The sequence below is a fragment of the Calonectris borealis genome, chromosome 3 (genome assembly GCF_964195595.1).
Source record: "Calonectris borealis chromosome 3, bCalBor7.hap1.2, whole genome shotgun sequence".
Taxonomy (NCBI): Eukaryota; Metazoa; Chordata; class Aves; order Procellariiformes; family Procellariidae; genus Calonectris; species Calonectris borealis.
In genome coordinates this window covers 6,976,209-6,991,325 of record NC_134314.1, presented here as the reverse complement: position 1 = coordinate 6,991,325, position 15,117 = coordinate 6,976,209, and the positions used below count along the sequence as shown (strand labels likewise).

General features: G+C 46.0%; 2 protein-coding genes across 4 annotated transcripts in view; one reads left to right on the top strand and one right to left on the bottom strand.

Moving 5' to 3' along the window:
* Window positions 1-1,444: 1,444 nt before the first annotated feature.
* On the top strand, window positions 1,445-2,398 carry LOC142081304 (taste receptor type 2 member 9-like). Its single transcript, XM_075148008.1, has one exon. The coding sequence runs from the start codon at window positions 1,445-1,447 to the stop codon at window positions 2,396-2,398; it is 954 nt and encodes a 317-aa protein (XP_075004109.1).
* A 1,463-nt stretch (window positions 2,399-3,861) lies between these two features.
* ANKRD66 (ankyrin repeat domain 66) overlaps window positions 3,862-15,117 on the bottom strand; it is a 14,941-nt gene continuing 3,685 nt past the window's right edge. For all 3 annotated transcript variants that reach the window (XM_075144926.1, XM_075144925.1, XM_075144927.1), the window contains 2 exons: window positions 14,637-14,865; window positions 3,862-7,715 (listed from right to left, as the gene is read on the bottom strand). In XM_075144926.1, coding sequence (XP_075001027.1) covers window positions 7,535-7,715; window positions 14,637-14,865 — 410 coding nt within the window. In that variant the 3' untranslated portion in view covers window positions 3,862-7,534. The remainder of the gene's footprint in view (window positions 7,716-14,636; window positions 14,866-15,117) is intronic.

The following is a 15,117-nucleotide window of genomic DNA, read 5'->3' as shown; positions in this document are numbered from 1 at the left end:
TAAGCAACTCTCTTTTGAGCTTCCAGACAACATCCATAGACAATATCCATCCACAACTGCAGTGACTATCTCTAACGTCATCTCAGTCAAGCATGACTGGTTTTAAATGATCCATAATATTTTTGAATTACTGCATCCAAACCTATGTATGACATTGATATTTTCTAGGCAATATGAAAAATAAAGCATGGTGAAGCTCTCACTAGAAATTTTATTAAAAGCCACTGGGCTATCTGAATGGATTTCATGGGAACATGTTGTAGGTACCATGTTTTGTGGTTGTGGTCAACTCCAGGCCTTCTGCAAAAACATTTCAGTGTGTTAATGCTGTAGCAAGGTCCTTAGCAAAAAAATGCAGATAGGAGCATGTGATAATAATATTCAAAGTGTAGTGCTTGTTTTTATATCCCCCGGAAAACAAGTGCATCCTTCTGAACAGAGAAAATGCTGGTGGTTTATTTCTTGTAGCTATATAGCTATTTGTTTTTAAATTTCTAAATTTTTCCTGATTACATCACAGCATCAGCCAAGATCTAGTTGGTAACTGTGGTCCCGATGTGCAAGGTCCAATGGGCAAGGTCCTGTACAAACCCAAAGTCTATAGGCAGTCCATGCCCTACAGAACTTAACACACCTTGCCTGTTAAAAAACCACAGTTTTCAGGACTTAAAGTCATTTGGAAACTTGAGGGTATTTCAGTGTGGCGGGAACCCAGCATGGTCCTATCCCTAAAACTCTTCACATCGCTAGCAGATGAGTTTTGAACCCTGGCACAGGGACTCAAGCTTATTTTTGCCCTTTTCCTCTATATGCTTCAACTTAAACCTTTAAAAGAAAGTCCTGCTTTTCCTTCAATGCCCTCCCCCTACCAAGTGGCTCTTCATTTAAGACTAAGGCATCACCATTGGGAAAACTAACATGGATTTTAGCGCCTGTGGAGGATCAAAATGAACTCCAGTTTCCAGCAGCTGAATTGGTTGAATTTTGCAGCTCCTGGACTCTCGGATGAAAGAGGACAGCGACTCCCCTGACTGTGCTCTGCTGAGCGCACCCCTCCACGTGAGCATCACAGGTGACAAAGGGACAGAAGAACCCAGATCGTGAATCCTGACAGCAATCAAACCTGGGACAGTCACTAAATCACAACATTGCCCACTGCAGAAAAACATCTACATTGTTTGCGTCAGCCAACATAGCTCTTCCGAACTGAAATTCAAATATTGAAGACGGACACTGATACCAGGTAAGGGAATTAGCCAGCACATTTACATTCTTGCACCTGCCCTGCTCTGAATTGGAGCAGCACCAAAACCCCCACCACCACCAGCTCTATAAAGCTCCTGTTTCCATACGTGACACTCGGAGAACAGCAGCTGCTAACCTGCATTAAGCATTGGTGCAACAACCTACTTTTCCAGCACCGCACCGCTACCCACCTTGGAGGATGGAAGCTTGTTACTCTCAAGATAAATTTAATGCCACTTCATACGATGTCATGGCTATGGTCATCATCACGCTCGAGGCATTTGCTGGCATGTGGATAAACACTTTCATTGTTTCTGTGCTTTGTTTTGCTTGGGTCAAAAAGAAAAGCTTTAACTCTAATGAGAAGATCTTGCTGTTTCTGGGATGCTCCAGGTTTTGGTATTTGTGCATCACATGGGTATATTTCTTTCTTTCAATAATTTACCCCTGGTGCTTTTATGTTCACCCCATACCCCAGCTATTTGCAGCTATTCAAACCTTTTTAAATTTTTCCAACTTGTGGGTTTCTGCTTGTCTTTCTGTTTTTTATTGTATAAAAATTGCAAATTTCAGGCACATCTTCTTCATCTACCTGAAAGGAAAAATTGACAGGATCGTGCCATGGCTATTGTTGGGTTCAGTGCTTTTATCCCTGGTCATCTGCATCCTTGTCTACATCATCACTGATGAAGCACACTGTAACAACCTCAATTCCACTACCCTAGGAAATTTCTGGAAACTGAGTGTCAGAATGGATGAACATTTTTTCCCTATTTTTTTTATCAGCGGCTTCGGATTTGCCAGTGCATTCACAGCAGTAATCTTTTCTGCTCTTCTCCTCCTCTTTTCTCTCTGGAGTCACAAACGCAAGATGCAGACAAACTCAGCGAAAAACCTCAGCATGGACGCCCATATCAAAGCCATGAAATCTATTCTGTCCTTTTTCTTCATTTACAGCATTAACTTTACATGCTTGGTCTTGACACTGATTTATGCCACAAAGAAGGAAGATCCTATGACGTTTCTCATTTTAGTATTTCAGTATGCTTTTCCGGCTGTTCATTCCCTTATTCTGATTTTCAGCAATCCCAAACTGGAAAAGACACTGCTAAGGATTCTGCCCTGTGTGAAGTGCAAGGCTTGCATGAGGTAGGAACTCAAGCTGGAGCCCATTAAAAATGTTGATATTTTATTATAAAAACCAAGTAATTCAATCTCTAATGCAAGTCTCCAGCTAGTGTAGGTGATACAGATGTTCCATCTTCACCATCTAAACTTCACTAAAATTCTTTGAAATAAATTATTATGAGTGAAATAAATTATTATTATAATTTGATTTAGATAATACTTTGAGTTAAATTATTGTCAGTAACAAAGTAATTTAGACCTCGTACATGGGCTAGCCGCAAAAGGGGAATAACAATATACTGCAAACCTCCTAAAAATACTTTGGTATTTGCTGATTGAAACGACTTAACTAAATAACATGTTTATATCTATTTTGTTTTACCTTTATTTCTGCTGTGGCTGTGTACTTTGTAATATTATGCGTTGTATCGCTATCTTGCATTGGTTTATAACTTACGTGTGAATGTGTTGATCACTATTATTCAGCAGAGGTGGTTACTGACTTATAAACAGCAACGCAGAAATGGCCTCGGGGTGGACAAGTGGGGTGTAGACCCCACTTCCCACGCCAGCCTTATGTGTCCTCTCCCTGCGCCACTTCATGCAAAACCATGATTTTCCCTGCTCTGTGCAACTGCTCTCCTGGTCTGCTTTTACTTTTTTATGAGATCTGTTTTTACCAATGGACCCTGGCTCGGTAAAACACTGAGTAAGGTGGTTTTTATGAAGAGTGCGGTGTGGAATAAAGTCGTGTTTTCATCTCGCAGTGACCCATGGGCAGATGTTCGGGGTGTTCATGCCAGGTCCTGGCAGATGGGGGGTCCAGGGGGATCTCTGTGAGGCAAGGTCAAGGCTGCCTTGTGCCAGGGAAAGCCAGTTCCAGCTGGCTCCAATGGACCCACCACAGGACACAGCTCAGCCCATCAGTGACGCTGGTGGCTCCTCTGGGAAAATATATTTAAGAAAGGGCAAAAACACTGCCTGGCAGTGAGGAGCGAGGAAAACTGTGAGAAACAGTCCTGCAACAAACAGGGTCAGAGAAGGAAGGGGAGGAGGTGCTCCAGGTGCCGGAGCAGAGATTCCCCTGCAGCCCATGGAGAGGACCATGGTGATGTAGGTTGTCCCCTTGCAGCCAATGGAGGTCCATGGTGGAGCAGATATCCACCTGCAGCCCCTGGAGAGGACCATGGTGATGTAAGTTGTCCCCTGCAGCCAATGGAAGTCCACAGTGGAGCAGATATCCACCTGTAGCCTGTAGAGGACCTCATGCTGGAGTAGGTGGGTGTGCCCTGAAGGACTGCAGCTCATGGGAGGGACCCATGCTGAAGCAGGGGAAGAGTGTGAGGAGGAAGGAGTGGAAGAGACAACATGTTATTGTCATGGTTTAGCCCCAGCAGGCAACTAAGCCCCACACAGCTGCTTGCTCACTCCCCACCGGTGGGATGAGGGAGAGAATCAGAAGGGTAAAAGCGAGAAAACTCGTGGGTTGAGATAAAGACAGTTTAATAAGGAAAGTAAAAGCTGCGCATGCAAGCAAAGCAAAATAAGGAATTCATTCACTCCTTCCCACTGGCAGGCAGGTGTTCAGCCGTCTCCAGGAAAGCAGGGCTCCATCACGCCTAACGGTTACTTGGGAAGACAAACGCCATCACGCCGACCGTCCCCCCTTCCTTCTTCTTTCCCCAGCTTTATATACTGAGCATGACATCATATGGTATGGAATATCCCTTTGGTCAGTTGGGGTCAGTTGTCCCAGCTGTGTCCCCTCCCAACTTCTTGTGCCCCCCAGCCTCCTCGCTGGTGGGGTGGGGTGAGGAGCAGAAAAGGCCTTGACTCTGTGGAAGCACTGCTCAGCAGTAACGAAACATCCCTGTGTTATCAACACTGTTTTCAGCACAAACCCAAAACATAGCCCCATCCTAGCTACTATGAAGAAAATTAACTCTACCCCAGACAAAACCAGCACAGTTATGAACTGACTGCAATCCCCATTCCCTGTCCCCCTGCACCGCTCAGGAGGAGGAGGTAGAGAAGTTGGGAATGAAGGAATGAAGTTGAGCCTGGGAAGAAGGAGGGGTGGAGGTAAGGTGTTTTAGTTTTGTCTTTGTTTCTCGTCATCCTACTCTATTTTCAAATGACAATGAATTAAATTGATTTTCCCCAAGTCGAGCCTGTTTTGCCCATGACGGTAATTGGTGAGTGATCTCTGTGTCTTTATCTCAGCCCATGAGCTCTTCAATCTTATTTTCCACCCCTCTTCTGTTGAGGAGCGAGAGTGAAGGAGCAGCTGAGTGGATGTCTGGCAGCTGGCCAATATCAACCCACCACAGCAGATTACCTAAACATGAAATAGTTCCAGCATGAACAGAGCAGAACCTGAATTATTAATTTCTTTCACCAGCTCAGGCCCAGAGGGACGTCTTACCTCATGCCAAATGCCAAGTATGCATTTTTCATGCATCTCGGCAGGTTTTGTTTCTGCTCACCCAGAAGGAGTACGTTTGCCAGGTGTGGAGCCCAAAGCTCAGAGGCCTCCTGAAGTTCTGCAGAGTTCAGATATACCCAAAATGATCTCCAGGGAGTAATCTCATGTGTAGCATCAGCCCTGCTGGACATGGATTCACTCTATAGGAAGTCCTTGAGCTTTCTCTTTGCTGTGTTTTCAAGAACAACCTTTAATGTATTTCTACTAGCAGAAGGCTTCTCAGACCTTCTTTTCCCCCAATCAAGGAGAAGTGATCATCTTGTAGGACTACAGTGTGAAGGACTCACTAATAATTTCTATGTACTCTCTATTAGAAATCAACACATAGGAAGAGTTTCTGCTCAGAGAACATGAGTGGCCCCAGGATGCTAATTTGAAAAGTTGAAGTGAAGGTGAAAAAGCTTAGTTTGTAACCTTTTTATTTTAAGGGTTGCCTTTTCCGTGGGCAAAAGAACACTCTTCCTCTCCATCCCCACAAAAATGAAACGGGAAGAGGTTAAGAAGAAAATGTAAGAAAGTGTTTTCAAACCATTAGCTTTCACTCTTTTCTGGCTTTTCCTGCAGTAGTAATGCAAAAAATTACATTCATGTTGTTCCGCTAAAAAGAAAGAGTTTGAGTCATCTGATCAAAATTAGACACTCGGCGCACACTGCCTTTGGTTTGCCAATTCAGATCAGATGCCAAACTCCACTGAGTCCCACTTCCACAGTAGGAGACACTCTGCACCACCCACATTTCCTGAGGGAGGCAGATCTTAAACATCTCATCTGGACACATTTCCCCAGCCGAAAGGCCTTTAAAGGACAGGCACCACCACACCTTCTTCTTTCCCTGTTGTTGCTCAATGCAGTTGATCCTTTAGCATGACAGTCCCAATCGCTTTCACAAAAAGACCATGGAAAATCATTCTTATTCCCTACATCCCATGCGACATCCTCCCTCAAAAGCTCACATACCACAAGACTCAGCAGGCAAAACCAACGTCTTGCAGATGTTCTCTGCAAGATAATGCAGCCCCAGCAAACCACGCTGAAGATACTTTCTTCCATCTCCATGAAACCCCCATGAACATGATGCCCAACGCAGCATCACACCCCCCGCCATGCACCAGCCCCATCCAGCTGGCACTGGAGGAGACAGGTTATAGAACACCACAGCCACAGTGCACAGCCCATGTGCTAAAGTTGCTCTCTGGAGAGATGCAATGATGTGCCCAGCTCTGGGGAAAATGTTCCTCAACTACAGGACGCTCCACCAGCTGGCGTCAGGGCTAGAAACAGGCCTGTTCAGTTTATCAGCATGGCAATAGGCACTCTGTCCCACGTAGGTCTCCACTTGCTAATTCACTAATTCAACAGCCAGGCCAACTGTGAATGGAGTTGATGTTTCATATGGCTTGGAAAGTGCAAATGACAAAAGACAAAGCTGGAGCTTGACTCGTTTGCCCAAACATAGGCATCTTGAGTCATCTGAGAAGTCCTAGGGTATCTGAGACATCTGCACAGGGTTGGGAGCTGCACCACAGGATCTCCTGGACATCTACAGGGTCAGCCTGGGTACCCAAGAGCATCTCAAGTGTCATTAGACACCTCTGTGTAGATGGCTGAATTAGTCCCTGGAAATTTAGAAGAGGGAGATGGATCACAGAGTTGTTGGTTATGATTGCAATGCCTGAATGTTGTGTGAAGGGTATGGAGGACACCTGTAACCAAGGCACTCCAGAAGCGCCAGGTTTGGGTAGTGGAGGGGAAGCAGAGGGGAAGGGAGGCAGACACATAACGGGAAGGGAAGCAGACGTATAAAAGACGTCAGAAGTCAATACGAATGGCTGCCCAGTGCTGGTGTGGTCTGGAAAACTGCTTTGGGTCAAATTCAAAACATTTTTTATGATTGAGAAGTGAAACAGTTAAAAATGCTTTTGCCATGGAAAGTGCGGATGAGCAGAGGGATAGCTCAGGACGGGTTCCACAGCATTCCTAAGAGCAGACATAAAAATGGCTGGGGGCACTGCTAAAAATAAAGCAGTGCTCTAACTGTCTTGGCAGTCACAGATGTCTGAAAGCAGCAACGGAGGGAGCAGGTTTTCCCTTTTGCTGGGCCAGGAATGGTAGATACAGGCTGTTAGACCCATGCATCCAGCAAAAGGTCACCATCAGGGTCTCCCCTTCAGCAGAAGAAGAAACTGCACCCCACTCCCAAAGAAAAGAGAGAGGCTACAAGTCCCAGAGGCGACGAGTTCCTGTAGAGCCTCCTGGTTGACTCAGGACCAGAAGCAAACAAGCAAAGGCCACGGACATCACCAGAGTGAGCAGAACCACAGTCCCAGCTGCTTTCATGAATCAATTAGGAGCAAAAACATTTCCCTCTCAATATGGGTAACTGCTGTCATTTCTGTAAATTTATACATTTCAGTGACTTAGAGTATTAGTGTATTTAAACATCTTCTGCAGTTTTCTGATATTTGAGATCTGATACGTAGAGACACACAGACAGACAGAAGCACTTCTACCTGTTCCCTATTAATGACAATATTTACAGTACATCGTCAAATGCATTCTTGTGTCCATCTGCTTCTCCTGTTCATCCATATTTCACCCTGCAGGATGCACCTGAGCTCTGCCAGCGTCTTTGCTCTGCATTGCAGGTTCTCAATGGCACCACATAGGCAGGGCACACTACTGCTTCCCTCTTTTTTTCCGATTTTTCTTTTGAGCAGAGGATGTGTAGTTCTCCCGAGAACACGGTGGGTTTCTCTCAAGCTCTTCTTTCTTGAGTTCCCAGTCTTCATCCCTCTGGTCTAAGGGGATTCCTTTCATTGCGGCTGTCCTGCGATAGTTTCTGCTCTCCACCTCCGCTCTGGGGAAGAAAGCAAGAGTGCCTCTTCAGATACTGAGCACGGCACAGTCACACCACCGTTGATGAGCACCCCATCTACAGGAACAGGGGATCATGTATTGGTATAGCCAAAACGCCGTTGCTAGCAATACATGAGAAAACACTGAGGCTCCAAATCCAACAGCATTCATCACCCCGAGCGACCAGCTACTCACTGAGAGTTGGGCTGAAGTGGGAAACCTTCGGAAAAGATCTATGGTGAGACTGCATTCTTACCATTGGAAGCATAATTTTAACCATGCAAAGCTCTCAAAGACTGATCTTGTGAATTTGTGTGCTACTAAAAAGACTTAAGCACATTTAATGCCATTGTACATGGTATATTAACTCACCGCAACTGCAACATTTCCATTTGCTTTTATTTTTTGTACTGCTCATTCGTAAGTACCAGAAATTCTTAATGCCAAAATATCAGATCTGAAGACGATTGAAATTTGGGAGGATTTGTACATTGTAGTTATTCTTTATAGATGATCTTTTAACATCACAAATTATCTAATCCTTATCCAATTCAGCCCTGAAATTTTGCTAAACTTTGCATTCAAATGCAGAACTAAACTTGACAATTCATCCCCATTTCGGTTTTTTAAATAATAACTTGAATTAAGCAATGTCATAGAAATAAGGCTGTGCTGTTGAGGTTCAAATTTTGCATGGGAAAACATTATGCAGAAGATACCTTCTCCCCGGCCCAATATCTCCATATGCAAACCATTCACCACTCTCCTCTGGTTGCTGAGGTTTTTAGCTGTGTTTTTCAAGTTGCCTCCATGATTTCAACTGTGTGAAACCTGACAATGAACCATCATCCATCCAGACCCTGGGATTTCCAAGTCAGCAGTGAGTTTGTTTTTAGCATCTGTGATTTACCGAAGTCCTTATTTTTTGGTGATATTCACATATTTTCTATTAAGCAAACACAGTCCCAGATCTCCAGTGAAGGACACTGTACTAACCTGAAAATGAACATAGTTCACTGTCGTTTTCCTTATAACCTTGAAATAGCAATGATTTTCAATCCACTTCCCATTGTAAACAACCAAAGCAAATTAAAACCCGCTTTCATCAAGACCCAAATGAATACACACCTTTGACCAGTAATTTTTTTTTAATCATCTCAGTTACGCTTTTGTTAATCACAGCTCTTAAATATATTTCCTATTAAGTGTTGTTAACTTCCTCTTTACAACCTTTATACTTGCCTGGCACCAATTATCTTGGAAAGAAATGACCCCAAACTAAAAAACAGATAGATACTTTCTGCATTTTGCAGGCACTGAGGAACTTTAGAAGAACGAGTACGTCTATCCTTCACATCCAAATCATACAACATAGAATCATGGAATGGTTTGGGTTGGAAGGGACCTTTGAAGATCACCTAGTCCAGTCACCAAGTTTCAAGTCACTGAAAGATAAATTGGTTCTCTTTCAAAAAATAGCAAAAGCAAAAAAAAAAAAAAAAAAAGACCACCTTTTCTTTCTCACACCAGCGGTAAGCAGAAGAAAGTACTGAAAAACTAGGAGCCACGGTGGTGGGTTGACCTTGGCCAGCTGCCAGACGCCCACCCAGCTGCTTTCTCACTGCTCCTCCTCAACGGGAGAGGGGGAGAAAGATGGAAAAGCTCATGGGTAAAGATAAGGACAGGGATATCACTCACCAATTACCATCACAAGCAAAACAGACTTGGGGAAAATCAATTTAATTTATTGCCAATTGAAAATAGGGTAGGATGGTGAGAAACAAAGACAAAACTAAAACACCTTACTTCCACTCCTCCTTCTTCCCAGGCTCAACTTCACTTCTTCATTCCCAACTACTCTACCTCTTTCCCCCAAGCAGCACAGGGGGATGGGGAATGGGGGTTGCGGTCCGTCCATAACACATTGTCTCTGCTGTTCCTTCCTCCTCATGCTCTTTCCCTGCTCCAGTGTGGGTCTTTCCCTTGGGCTGCAGTCCTTCAGGATAACCCAGCTCCAGCATGGGCTTTCTATGGGGCTGCTGCTCCTTCAGGGCATGTCCACCTGCTGCAGCATGGGATCCTCCATGGGCGGCAGTGTGGATATCTGCTCCACCATGGTCCTCCATGGGTTGCAGGGGGACAACCTGCGTCACCATGGATATTCTGCTCCACCATGGTCCTCCATGGGCTGCAGAGGGACAACCTGCGTCACCATGGTCTTCTCCACGGGCTGTGGAAGAATCTCTGCTCCGATGCCTGGAGCACATACTCCTCCTCCCCCTCTTCCTCCTTTGACCCTGGTATTGCAGGGATGTTTCTCACACTTTTTCCCTCACTCCTCACTGCTGGGCAGCGGTTTTTTCCCTTTCTTCAATATGTTTCCCAGAGGCACCACCAGCGTCAGTGATGGGCTGAGCTGTGTCCTGCGGTGTGTCTGGCACAGAACAGCCCTGACCTCTCCTCCCAGAGACCCTCCTGCACTCCCCTACCACCAGCACCCGGGCACGGACACTCCAATTGTACATCTTGTCCAAGAGAAGACAAACCCTTTTCTCCTACTGCAGAGGTCTGGTTTTGTAGGTCAAAAATACCACCAAATATTGGGAAAAATCCTTTTTTTTCTGTAATAGAATCATAGAATCATAGAATCATACAGGTTGGAAAAGACCTCTAAGATCATCGTGTCCAACCGTCAACCCAACACACCATGCCCACTACACCATGTCCCTAAGGGCCTCATCTACACGTCTTTTAAATACCTCCAGGGATGGTGACTCCACCACTTCCCTGGGCAGCCTGTTCCAAGGCCTGACCACTCTTTCAGTAAAGAAATTTTTCCTAATGTTCAATCTAAACCTCCCTCGGCGCAACTTGAGGCCATTTCCTCTCGTCCTATCGCTTGTTACTTGGGAGAAGAGACCAACACCCACCTCGCTACAACCTCCTTTCAGGTAGTTGTAGAGCGCGATGAGGTCTCCCCTCAGCCTCCTCTTCTCCAGGCTAAACAACCCCAGTTCCCTCAGCCGCTCCTCATAAGACTTGTGCTCCAGGCCCTTCACCAGCTTCGTTGCCCTCCTCTGGACACGCTCCAGCACCTCCATGTCCTTCTTGTAGTGAGGGGCCCAAAACTGAACACAGGATTCGAGGTGCGGCCTCACCAGTGCCCAGTACAGGGGCACGATCACCTCCCTGCTCCTGCTGGCCACACTAGTTCTGACACAGGCCAGGATGCCGTTGGCCTTCTTGGCCACCTGGGCACACTGCCGGCTCATGTTCAGCCGGCTGTCAACCAGCCCCCCCAGGTCCTTTTCCTCCGGGCAGCTTTCCAGCCACTCTTCCCCAAGCCTGCAGCGTTGCCTGGGGTTGTTGTGACCGAAGTGCAGGACCCAGCACTTGGCCTTGTTGAATCTCATACAGTTGGCCTCGGCCCATCGATCCAGCCTGTCCAGGTCCCTCAGCAGAGCCTTCCTACCCTCCAGCAGATCAACTCTCCCGCCCAGCTTGGTGTCACCTGCAGCACTGTCACATCAGTGCAACGCTGAGAGCACGGAGCAAAGCCAGCGGCTCCACACAGAGATGCACTGCATAGTCTGGGCTTACTATATATATATACACAAACACACACATGTATGTGGGGGTGTATATAATATATATACATATAATAATATGTATATATATACGCCCTGGGCTTAGGTAGCAGGAGCCTTTGGTGCAGTTTCAATGCTCGGCACCTTGCAGAGGTGCTGGCAGCAGGCACGAGCTGCGCGTCTCTGTGTCACCTCGGTGCCATTCCCGGCAGCTCTCACAGCACCCAGGGTAAAGCTCTTCTCATGCAAAAAAAAATCTGATGCAAATTATATATGTTACTCAGAAGCAGCTGTGTTTTGAAGGCTGTTTCCTGTTCTTTGCATGTCCATGCAAACTTCGGTGAGTGGTACGGATACTCTTTAGCAGAATATTCCTAATATTTACATGTTAATAATATTTAGATGTCAATACATGTAATATTTCCATGTTGATGCAAACAGTCGTTCAGCCCAGGTAGGCAGGCGTATGTCCATGCAGCCAGCAGCACCCGGGGTCAGATACACAGCGTGCAAGGATCACGGTGGTGCTCGAGGGGGCTGAACTGGGATTTAGGAAGGATTTGGATGCTCACAGCCCTGTTTAGATATGCATGTCAGCCTGCATTTGGCACAGGCTGTTATTTTAAAAATTACCTTTTCTCTCTTTTTGCATGACAGGCAAATATCCAAAACTGACAGTGATGCTGTGTAACAAAATATTCCTCACATTTACATACCAAGACCACAGACACCGTGGGCAGAGGGCAGACCTCTCTGTGCTGAGCAGCGTTAGCATGCAGACACACACACTTCATTTGCTGCCTGCAGCGCACATCGGTACTGCCCAGCTCCCGCCGGAGCCGCGGTGCACTGCCTGACCATGGACATCACCTCTGGGACCTTCTGCACACCTGAAGGAGCAGAAGGTCACCGTGATTATACTACAAATGCCAGTAATTCCTCCTAGTTACCTCCAAGTTTGCTGACGTGAGGAGGTGAAACTGTTGCATGAGGGTGAAGGCATCCACTGTGGTTGTAAATTACAGTGGTTGGGCTTTAAAAAAGGGTTCCTGAGCCTCGGTGATAAATTCTTGGCTGCCCACAGGCTGCGTTATGGCCGTGAGGTGATCATACAGGCTTCGTGTGTCTTATAAAATGTCTTAGGCATGGGCATTCAAAGCATCTTCCCAGTAACTAAGTTCTCCCAGCCACGCTCCTGGCTGAGCCACGCAGCCGCAGGGCAAGTGAGGCCAGCACATGGCTCTGAAAGACAAGTTTCCCACCTTAAATTAGTCATTCACCTCAGAAAACCCTCCCAGTCGCCCTAGGCTGTTGCCTAGGTGGTTCAGACGGGGGTGTCAATCATCCTGTCAATCATTCTCCCAGCCACCTCCACCAGCACAGGCATCTCTGCCTACCGCTGGCATTGCCGGTCGGCATCATCCCGTCGGGAATTCCCCCACCCTTGCTGTCACCTCACCGCCACGGCTCTAGCGCACAGCCAAGTGCACGGCAAATGCTACAGACTTGGCAGGACTCGATAAGCAGGATTTAATGGTGAGATTAGTGCAAAAATGACAGCACTGAATAGGTAAGCAATTGCTATAAATGATTAATTGAGGGGAACAGGCTTGCAGACCTTTCACTCTCCAGGGAAGACAATATTTACCTCTTCTGATATAGAAACTAAGCAAGCCAAGACCTGAGAACAGTATAAAGAGAAAACCCTCCTCTGGAAGAAAATGCCCCATTCTCAAAGAATTGGCAAACCTGAGCTTATCCCAGCTAGGGTCTGGGTAGTAAAAAAAAACTAATTAGCAAAGCTTAGCTATCAGCTGCTTGTAGTTTAAATGTCTTTGAAGGTCTAAGGGCAATAAGAGCCGATTCTTCTGTGTGGAAGGAAGGTGGTGAATAGTGAGGATTTGCAGCATGTCAGCTCCATAACTAGCGAGGCTTTAGCTGTAAGGTGTCCTGGATGTGGGGTGGGGAAGTAAAATGCCACCATCCCACCACAAATGACCTTTGTCCCATCAGCTTCCATCATAGCCAAAGCTTAGAAACAGGAATGTATGGGTCCCCTAGAAAGTTTTTTGGGCTCTGTACAGGGGGATTTTGCACAGTTTGGGTGTCTCTTCCTATGGAAGGACACTGATGCTGTGTCAAGATTAAAGGTGGTCATGGAGCATTTCAGCAGGAGTCAACAAGCTGTAGAAGTACAGCGAAAGGACAACAGTACCTATAGAAAGGTTTACATGGATTAATGAAAGGTGGTATTTGGTAGGTACTGGCCACCTCAGACATTTGCCCAGCCACCAGGCCTGATTTTGAACTTGGCAGCTCTTGTGCTGAACCAGCAAGCTGGAGACTTTGAGTCTATTAAAAAATCCATGATTTATATGGTGCCAAAGCAGTCTTGAGATGCCAGTTAAGGACTACGGTGGGACCGTAAATTCACAGGAAAACCCAGGGGAGGAAAAGCCTTTGGGTCCTCTCAGCATCTCAGGGTCCGGGGCGTGCAGGTTTCACAAACAATGTATTTAAATACCAGGTAACGTGTGGGACTACAATTTGCCCTGAACAAGCTGGTTAGCCTCTGGTAATCTGTCCCACTGCTTTAGAAAGATGCAGGTATGGGGCACAGCTCAGACCTCTGGAGGACAGCATCCTGATCCAGGGAAACAGCTTTGCAAGGATGAAAATATCCGTGAGTCAAAACAGTGGCCGAAAAACAGGAATGGTAATTGGGAACCCTTTAAAAGCATAGCACTCGTTGCCACAGCAATAACCGTAAAGAGTTAAGACAATAAGGAGTTCTCCAAAATTTGGAAGTAATATGTGGTCATCCTATTAACAGATCAAATGGTATAATTTTCAATAATTATGCAAAAAAAAGGATGGCTCTGTTCTTTACTACAACAAAAGCCAAATTATATACATACATACACCAACATCAACTGCTAAAGGGCTGTTCTTAAACAATTCAACCTGTGTATTCAGTATTCACCACTCTAAGGGGATAATACTTGTTAGTTCTTGCTTTCATTTCCTTTGCTTAATAATCGCTCTGTAATATCCTTATAAAAACAATGATGTCATGAAGTGGTAACGGTTTTGAAAACATACCAAGGCAAACCATAGAAGACGGTGGAATAAATGAATGTCTTCCCAATGGCTTCCCTGTGACAAAGACCCGCATTTGCTTATCTACAACTCGTGCTTGATGGCTTTAATAGGCTTCAGGTGGAAAGATAAGTAACACACGCATATTCGTTCTGGTCCTTTATATAGCAGTCAATTTAATTTTCATTGCTGGAGCCCCGTCAGCTGCCGCAGTGGGACCAGCCATCGCTACTCACGTTTCCAAGAACCTGGAGCACTCTTGGTGACCGTAGATTTCCGCAAGCCTCTTGGGAGTGTCGCCGAAGAGGTCGGCCGCGTCCATGGCAGCGTGCAGGGAATGAAGGGTGCGAAGCACCCCCAGCCTCCCCGACTCGGCAGCAAAGTGAGCCGGAGTCCAGCCCACGTCGCTCCGCAGGCAATGCCGGGCACCGTGATCCACGAGGAGCTTGACCAGCTCCGACCGCCCTTGCGTTGGGCAGCAAAACGGGAGAGAAGATGCACCTGCATTAGACTTTATACCTTCAGGATGCAGAAGACGGTCACGCACAGTTGATCATAATTCCCTCAGTCATGTAACAATGGATTTTACCCACGACCTGGTCATTTGAGATACCAAATAAACAATACTTATTAGAAAATGCTGATTTTTTTTTTTCCAAACTAGACTGCTTCCAGAAGCATTTTACAACAAAAACAACAATAAAATCAAAAAGCTTT

Coding starts and splice junctions, on each gene's coding strand:
- LOC142081304 (XM_075148008.1), top strand. CDS start 1,445: ATGGAAGCTTGTTACTCTCAAGATAAATTTAATGCCACTTCATACGAT.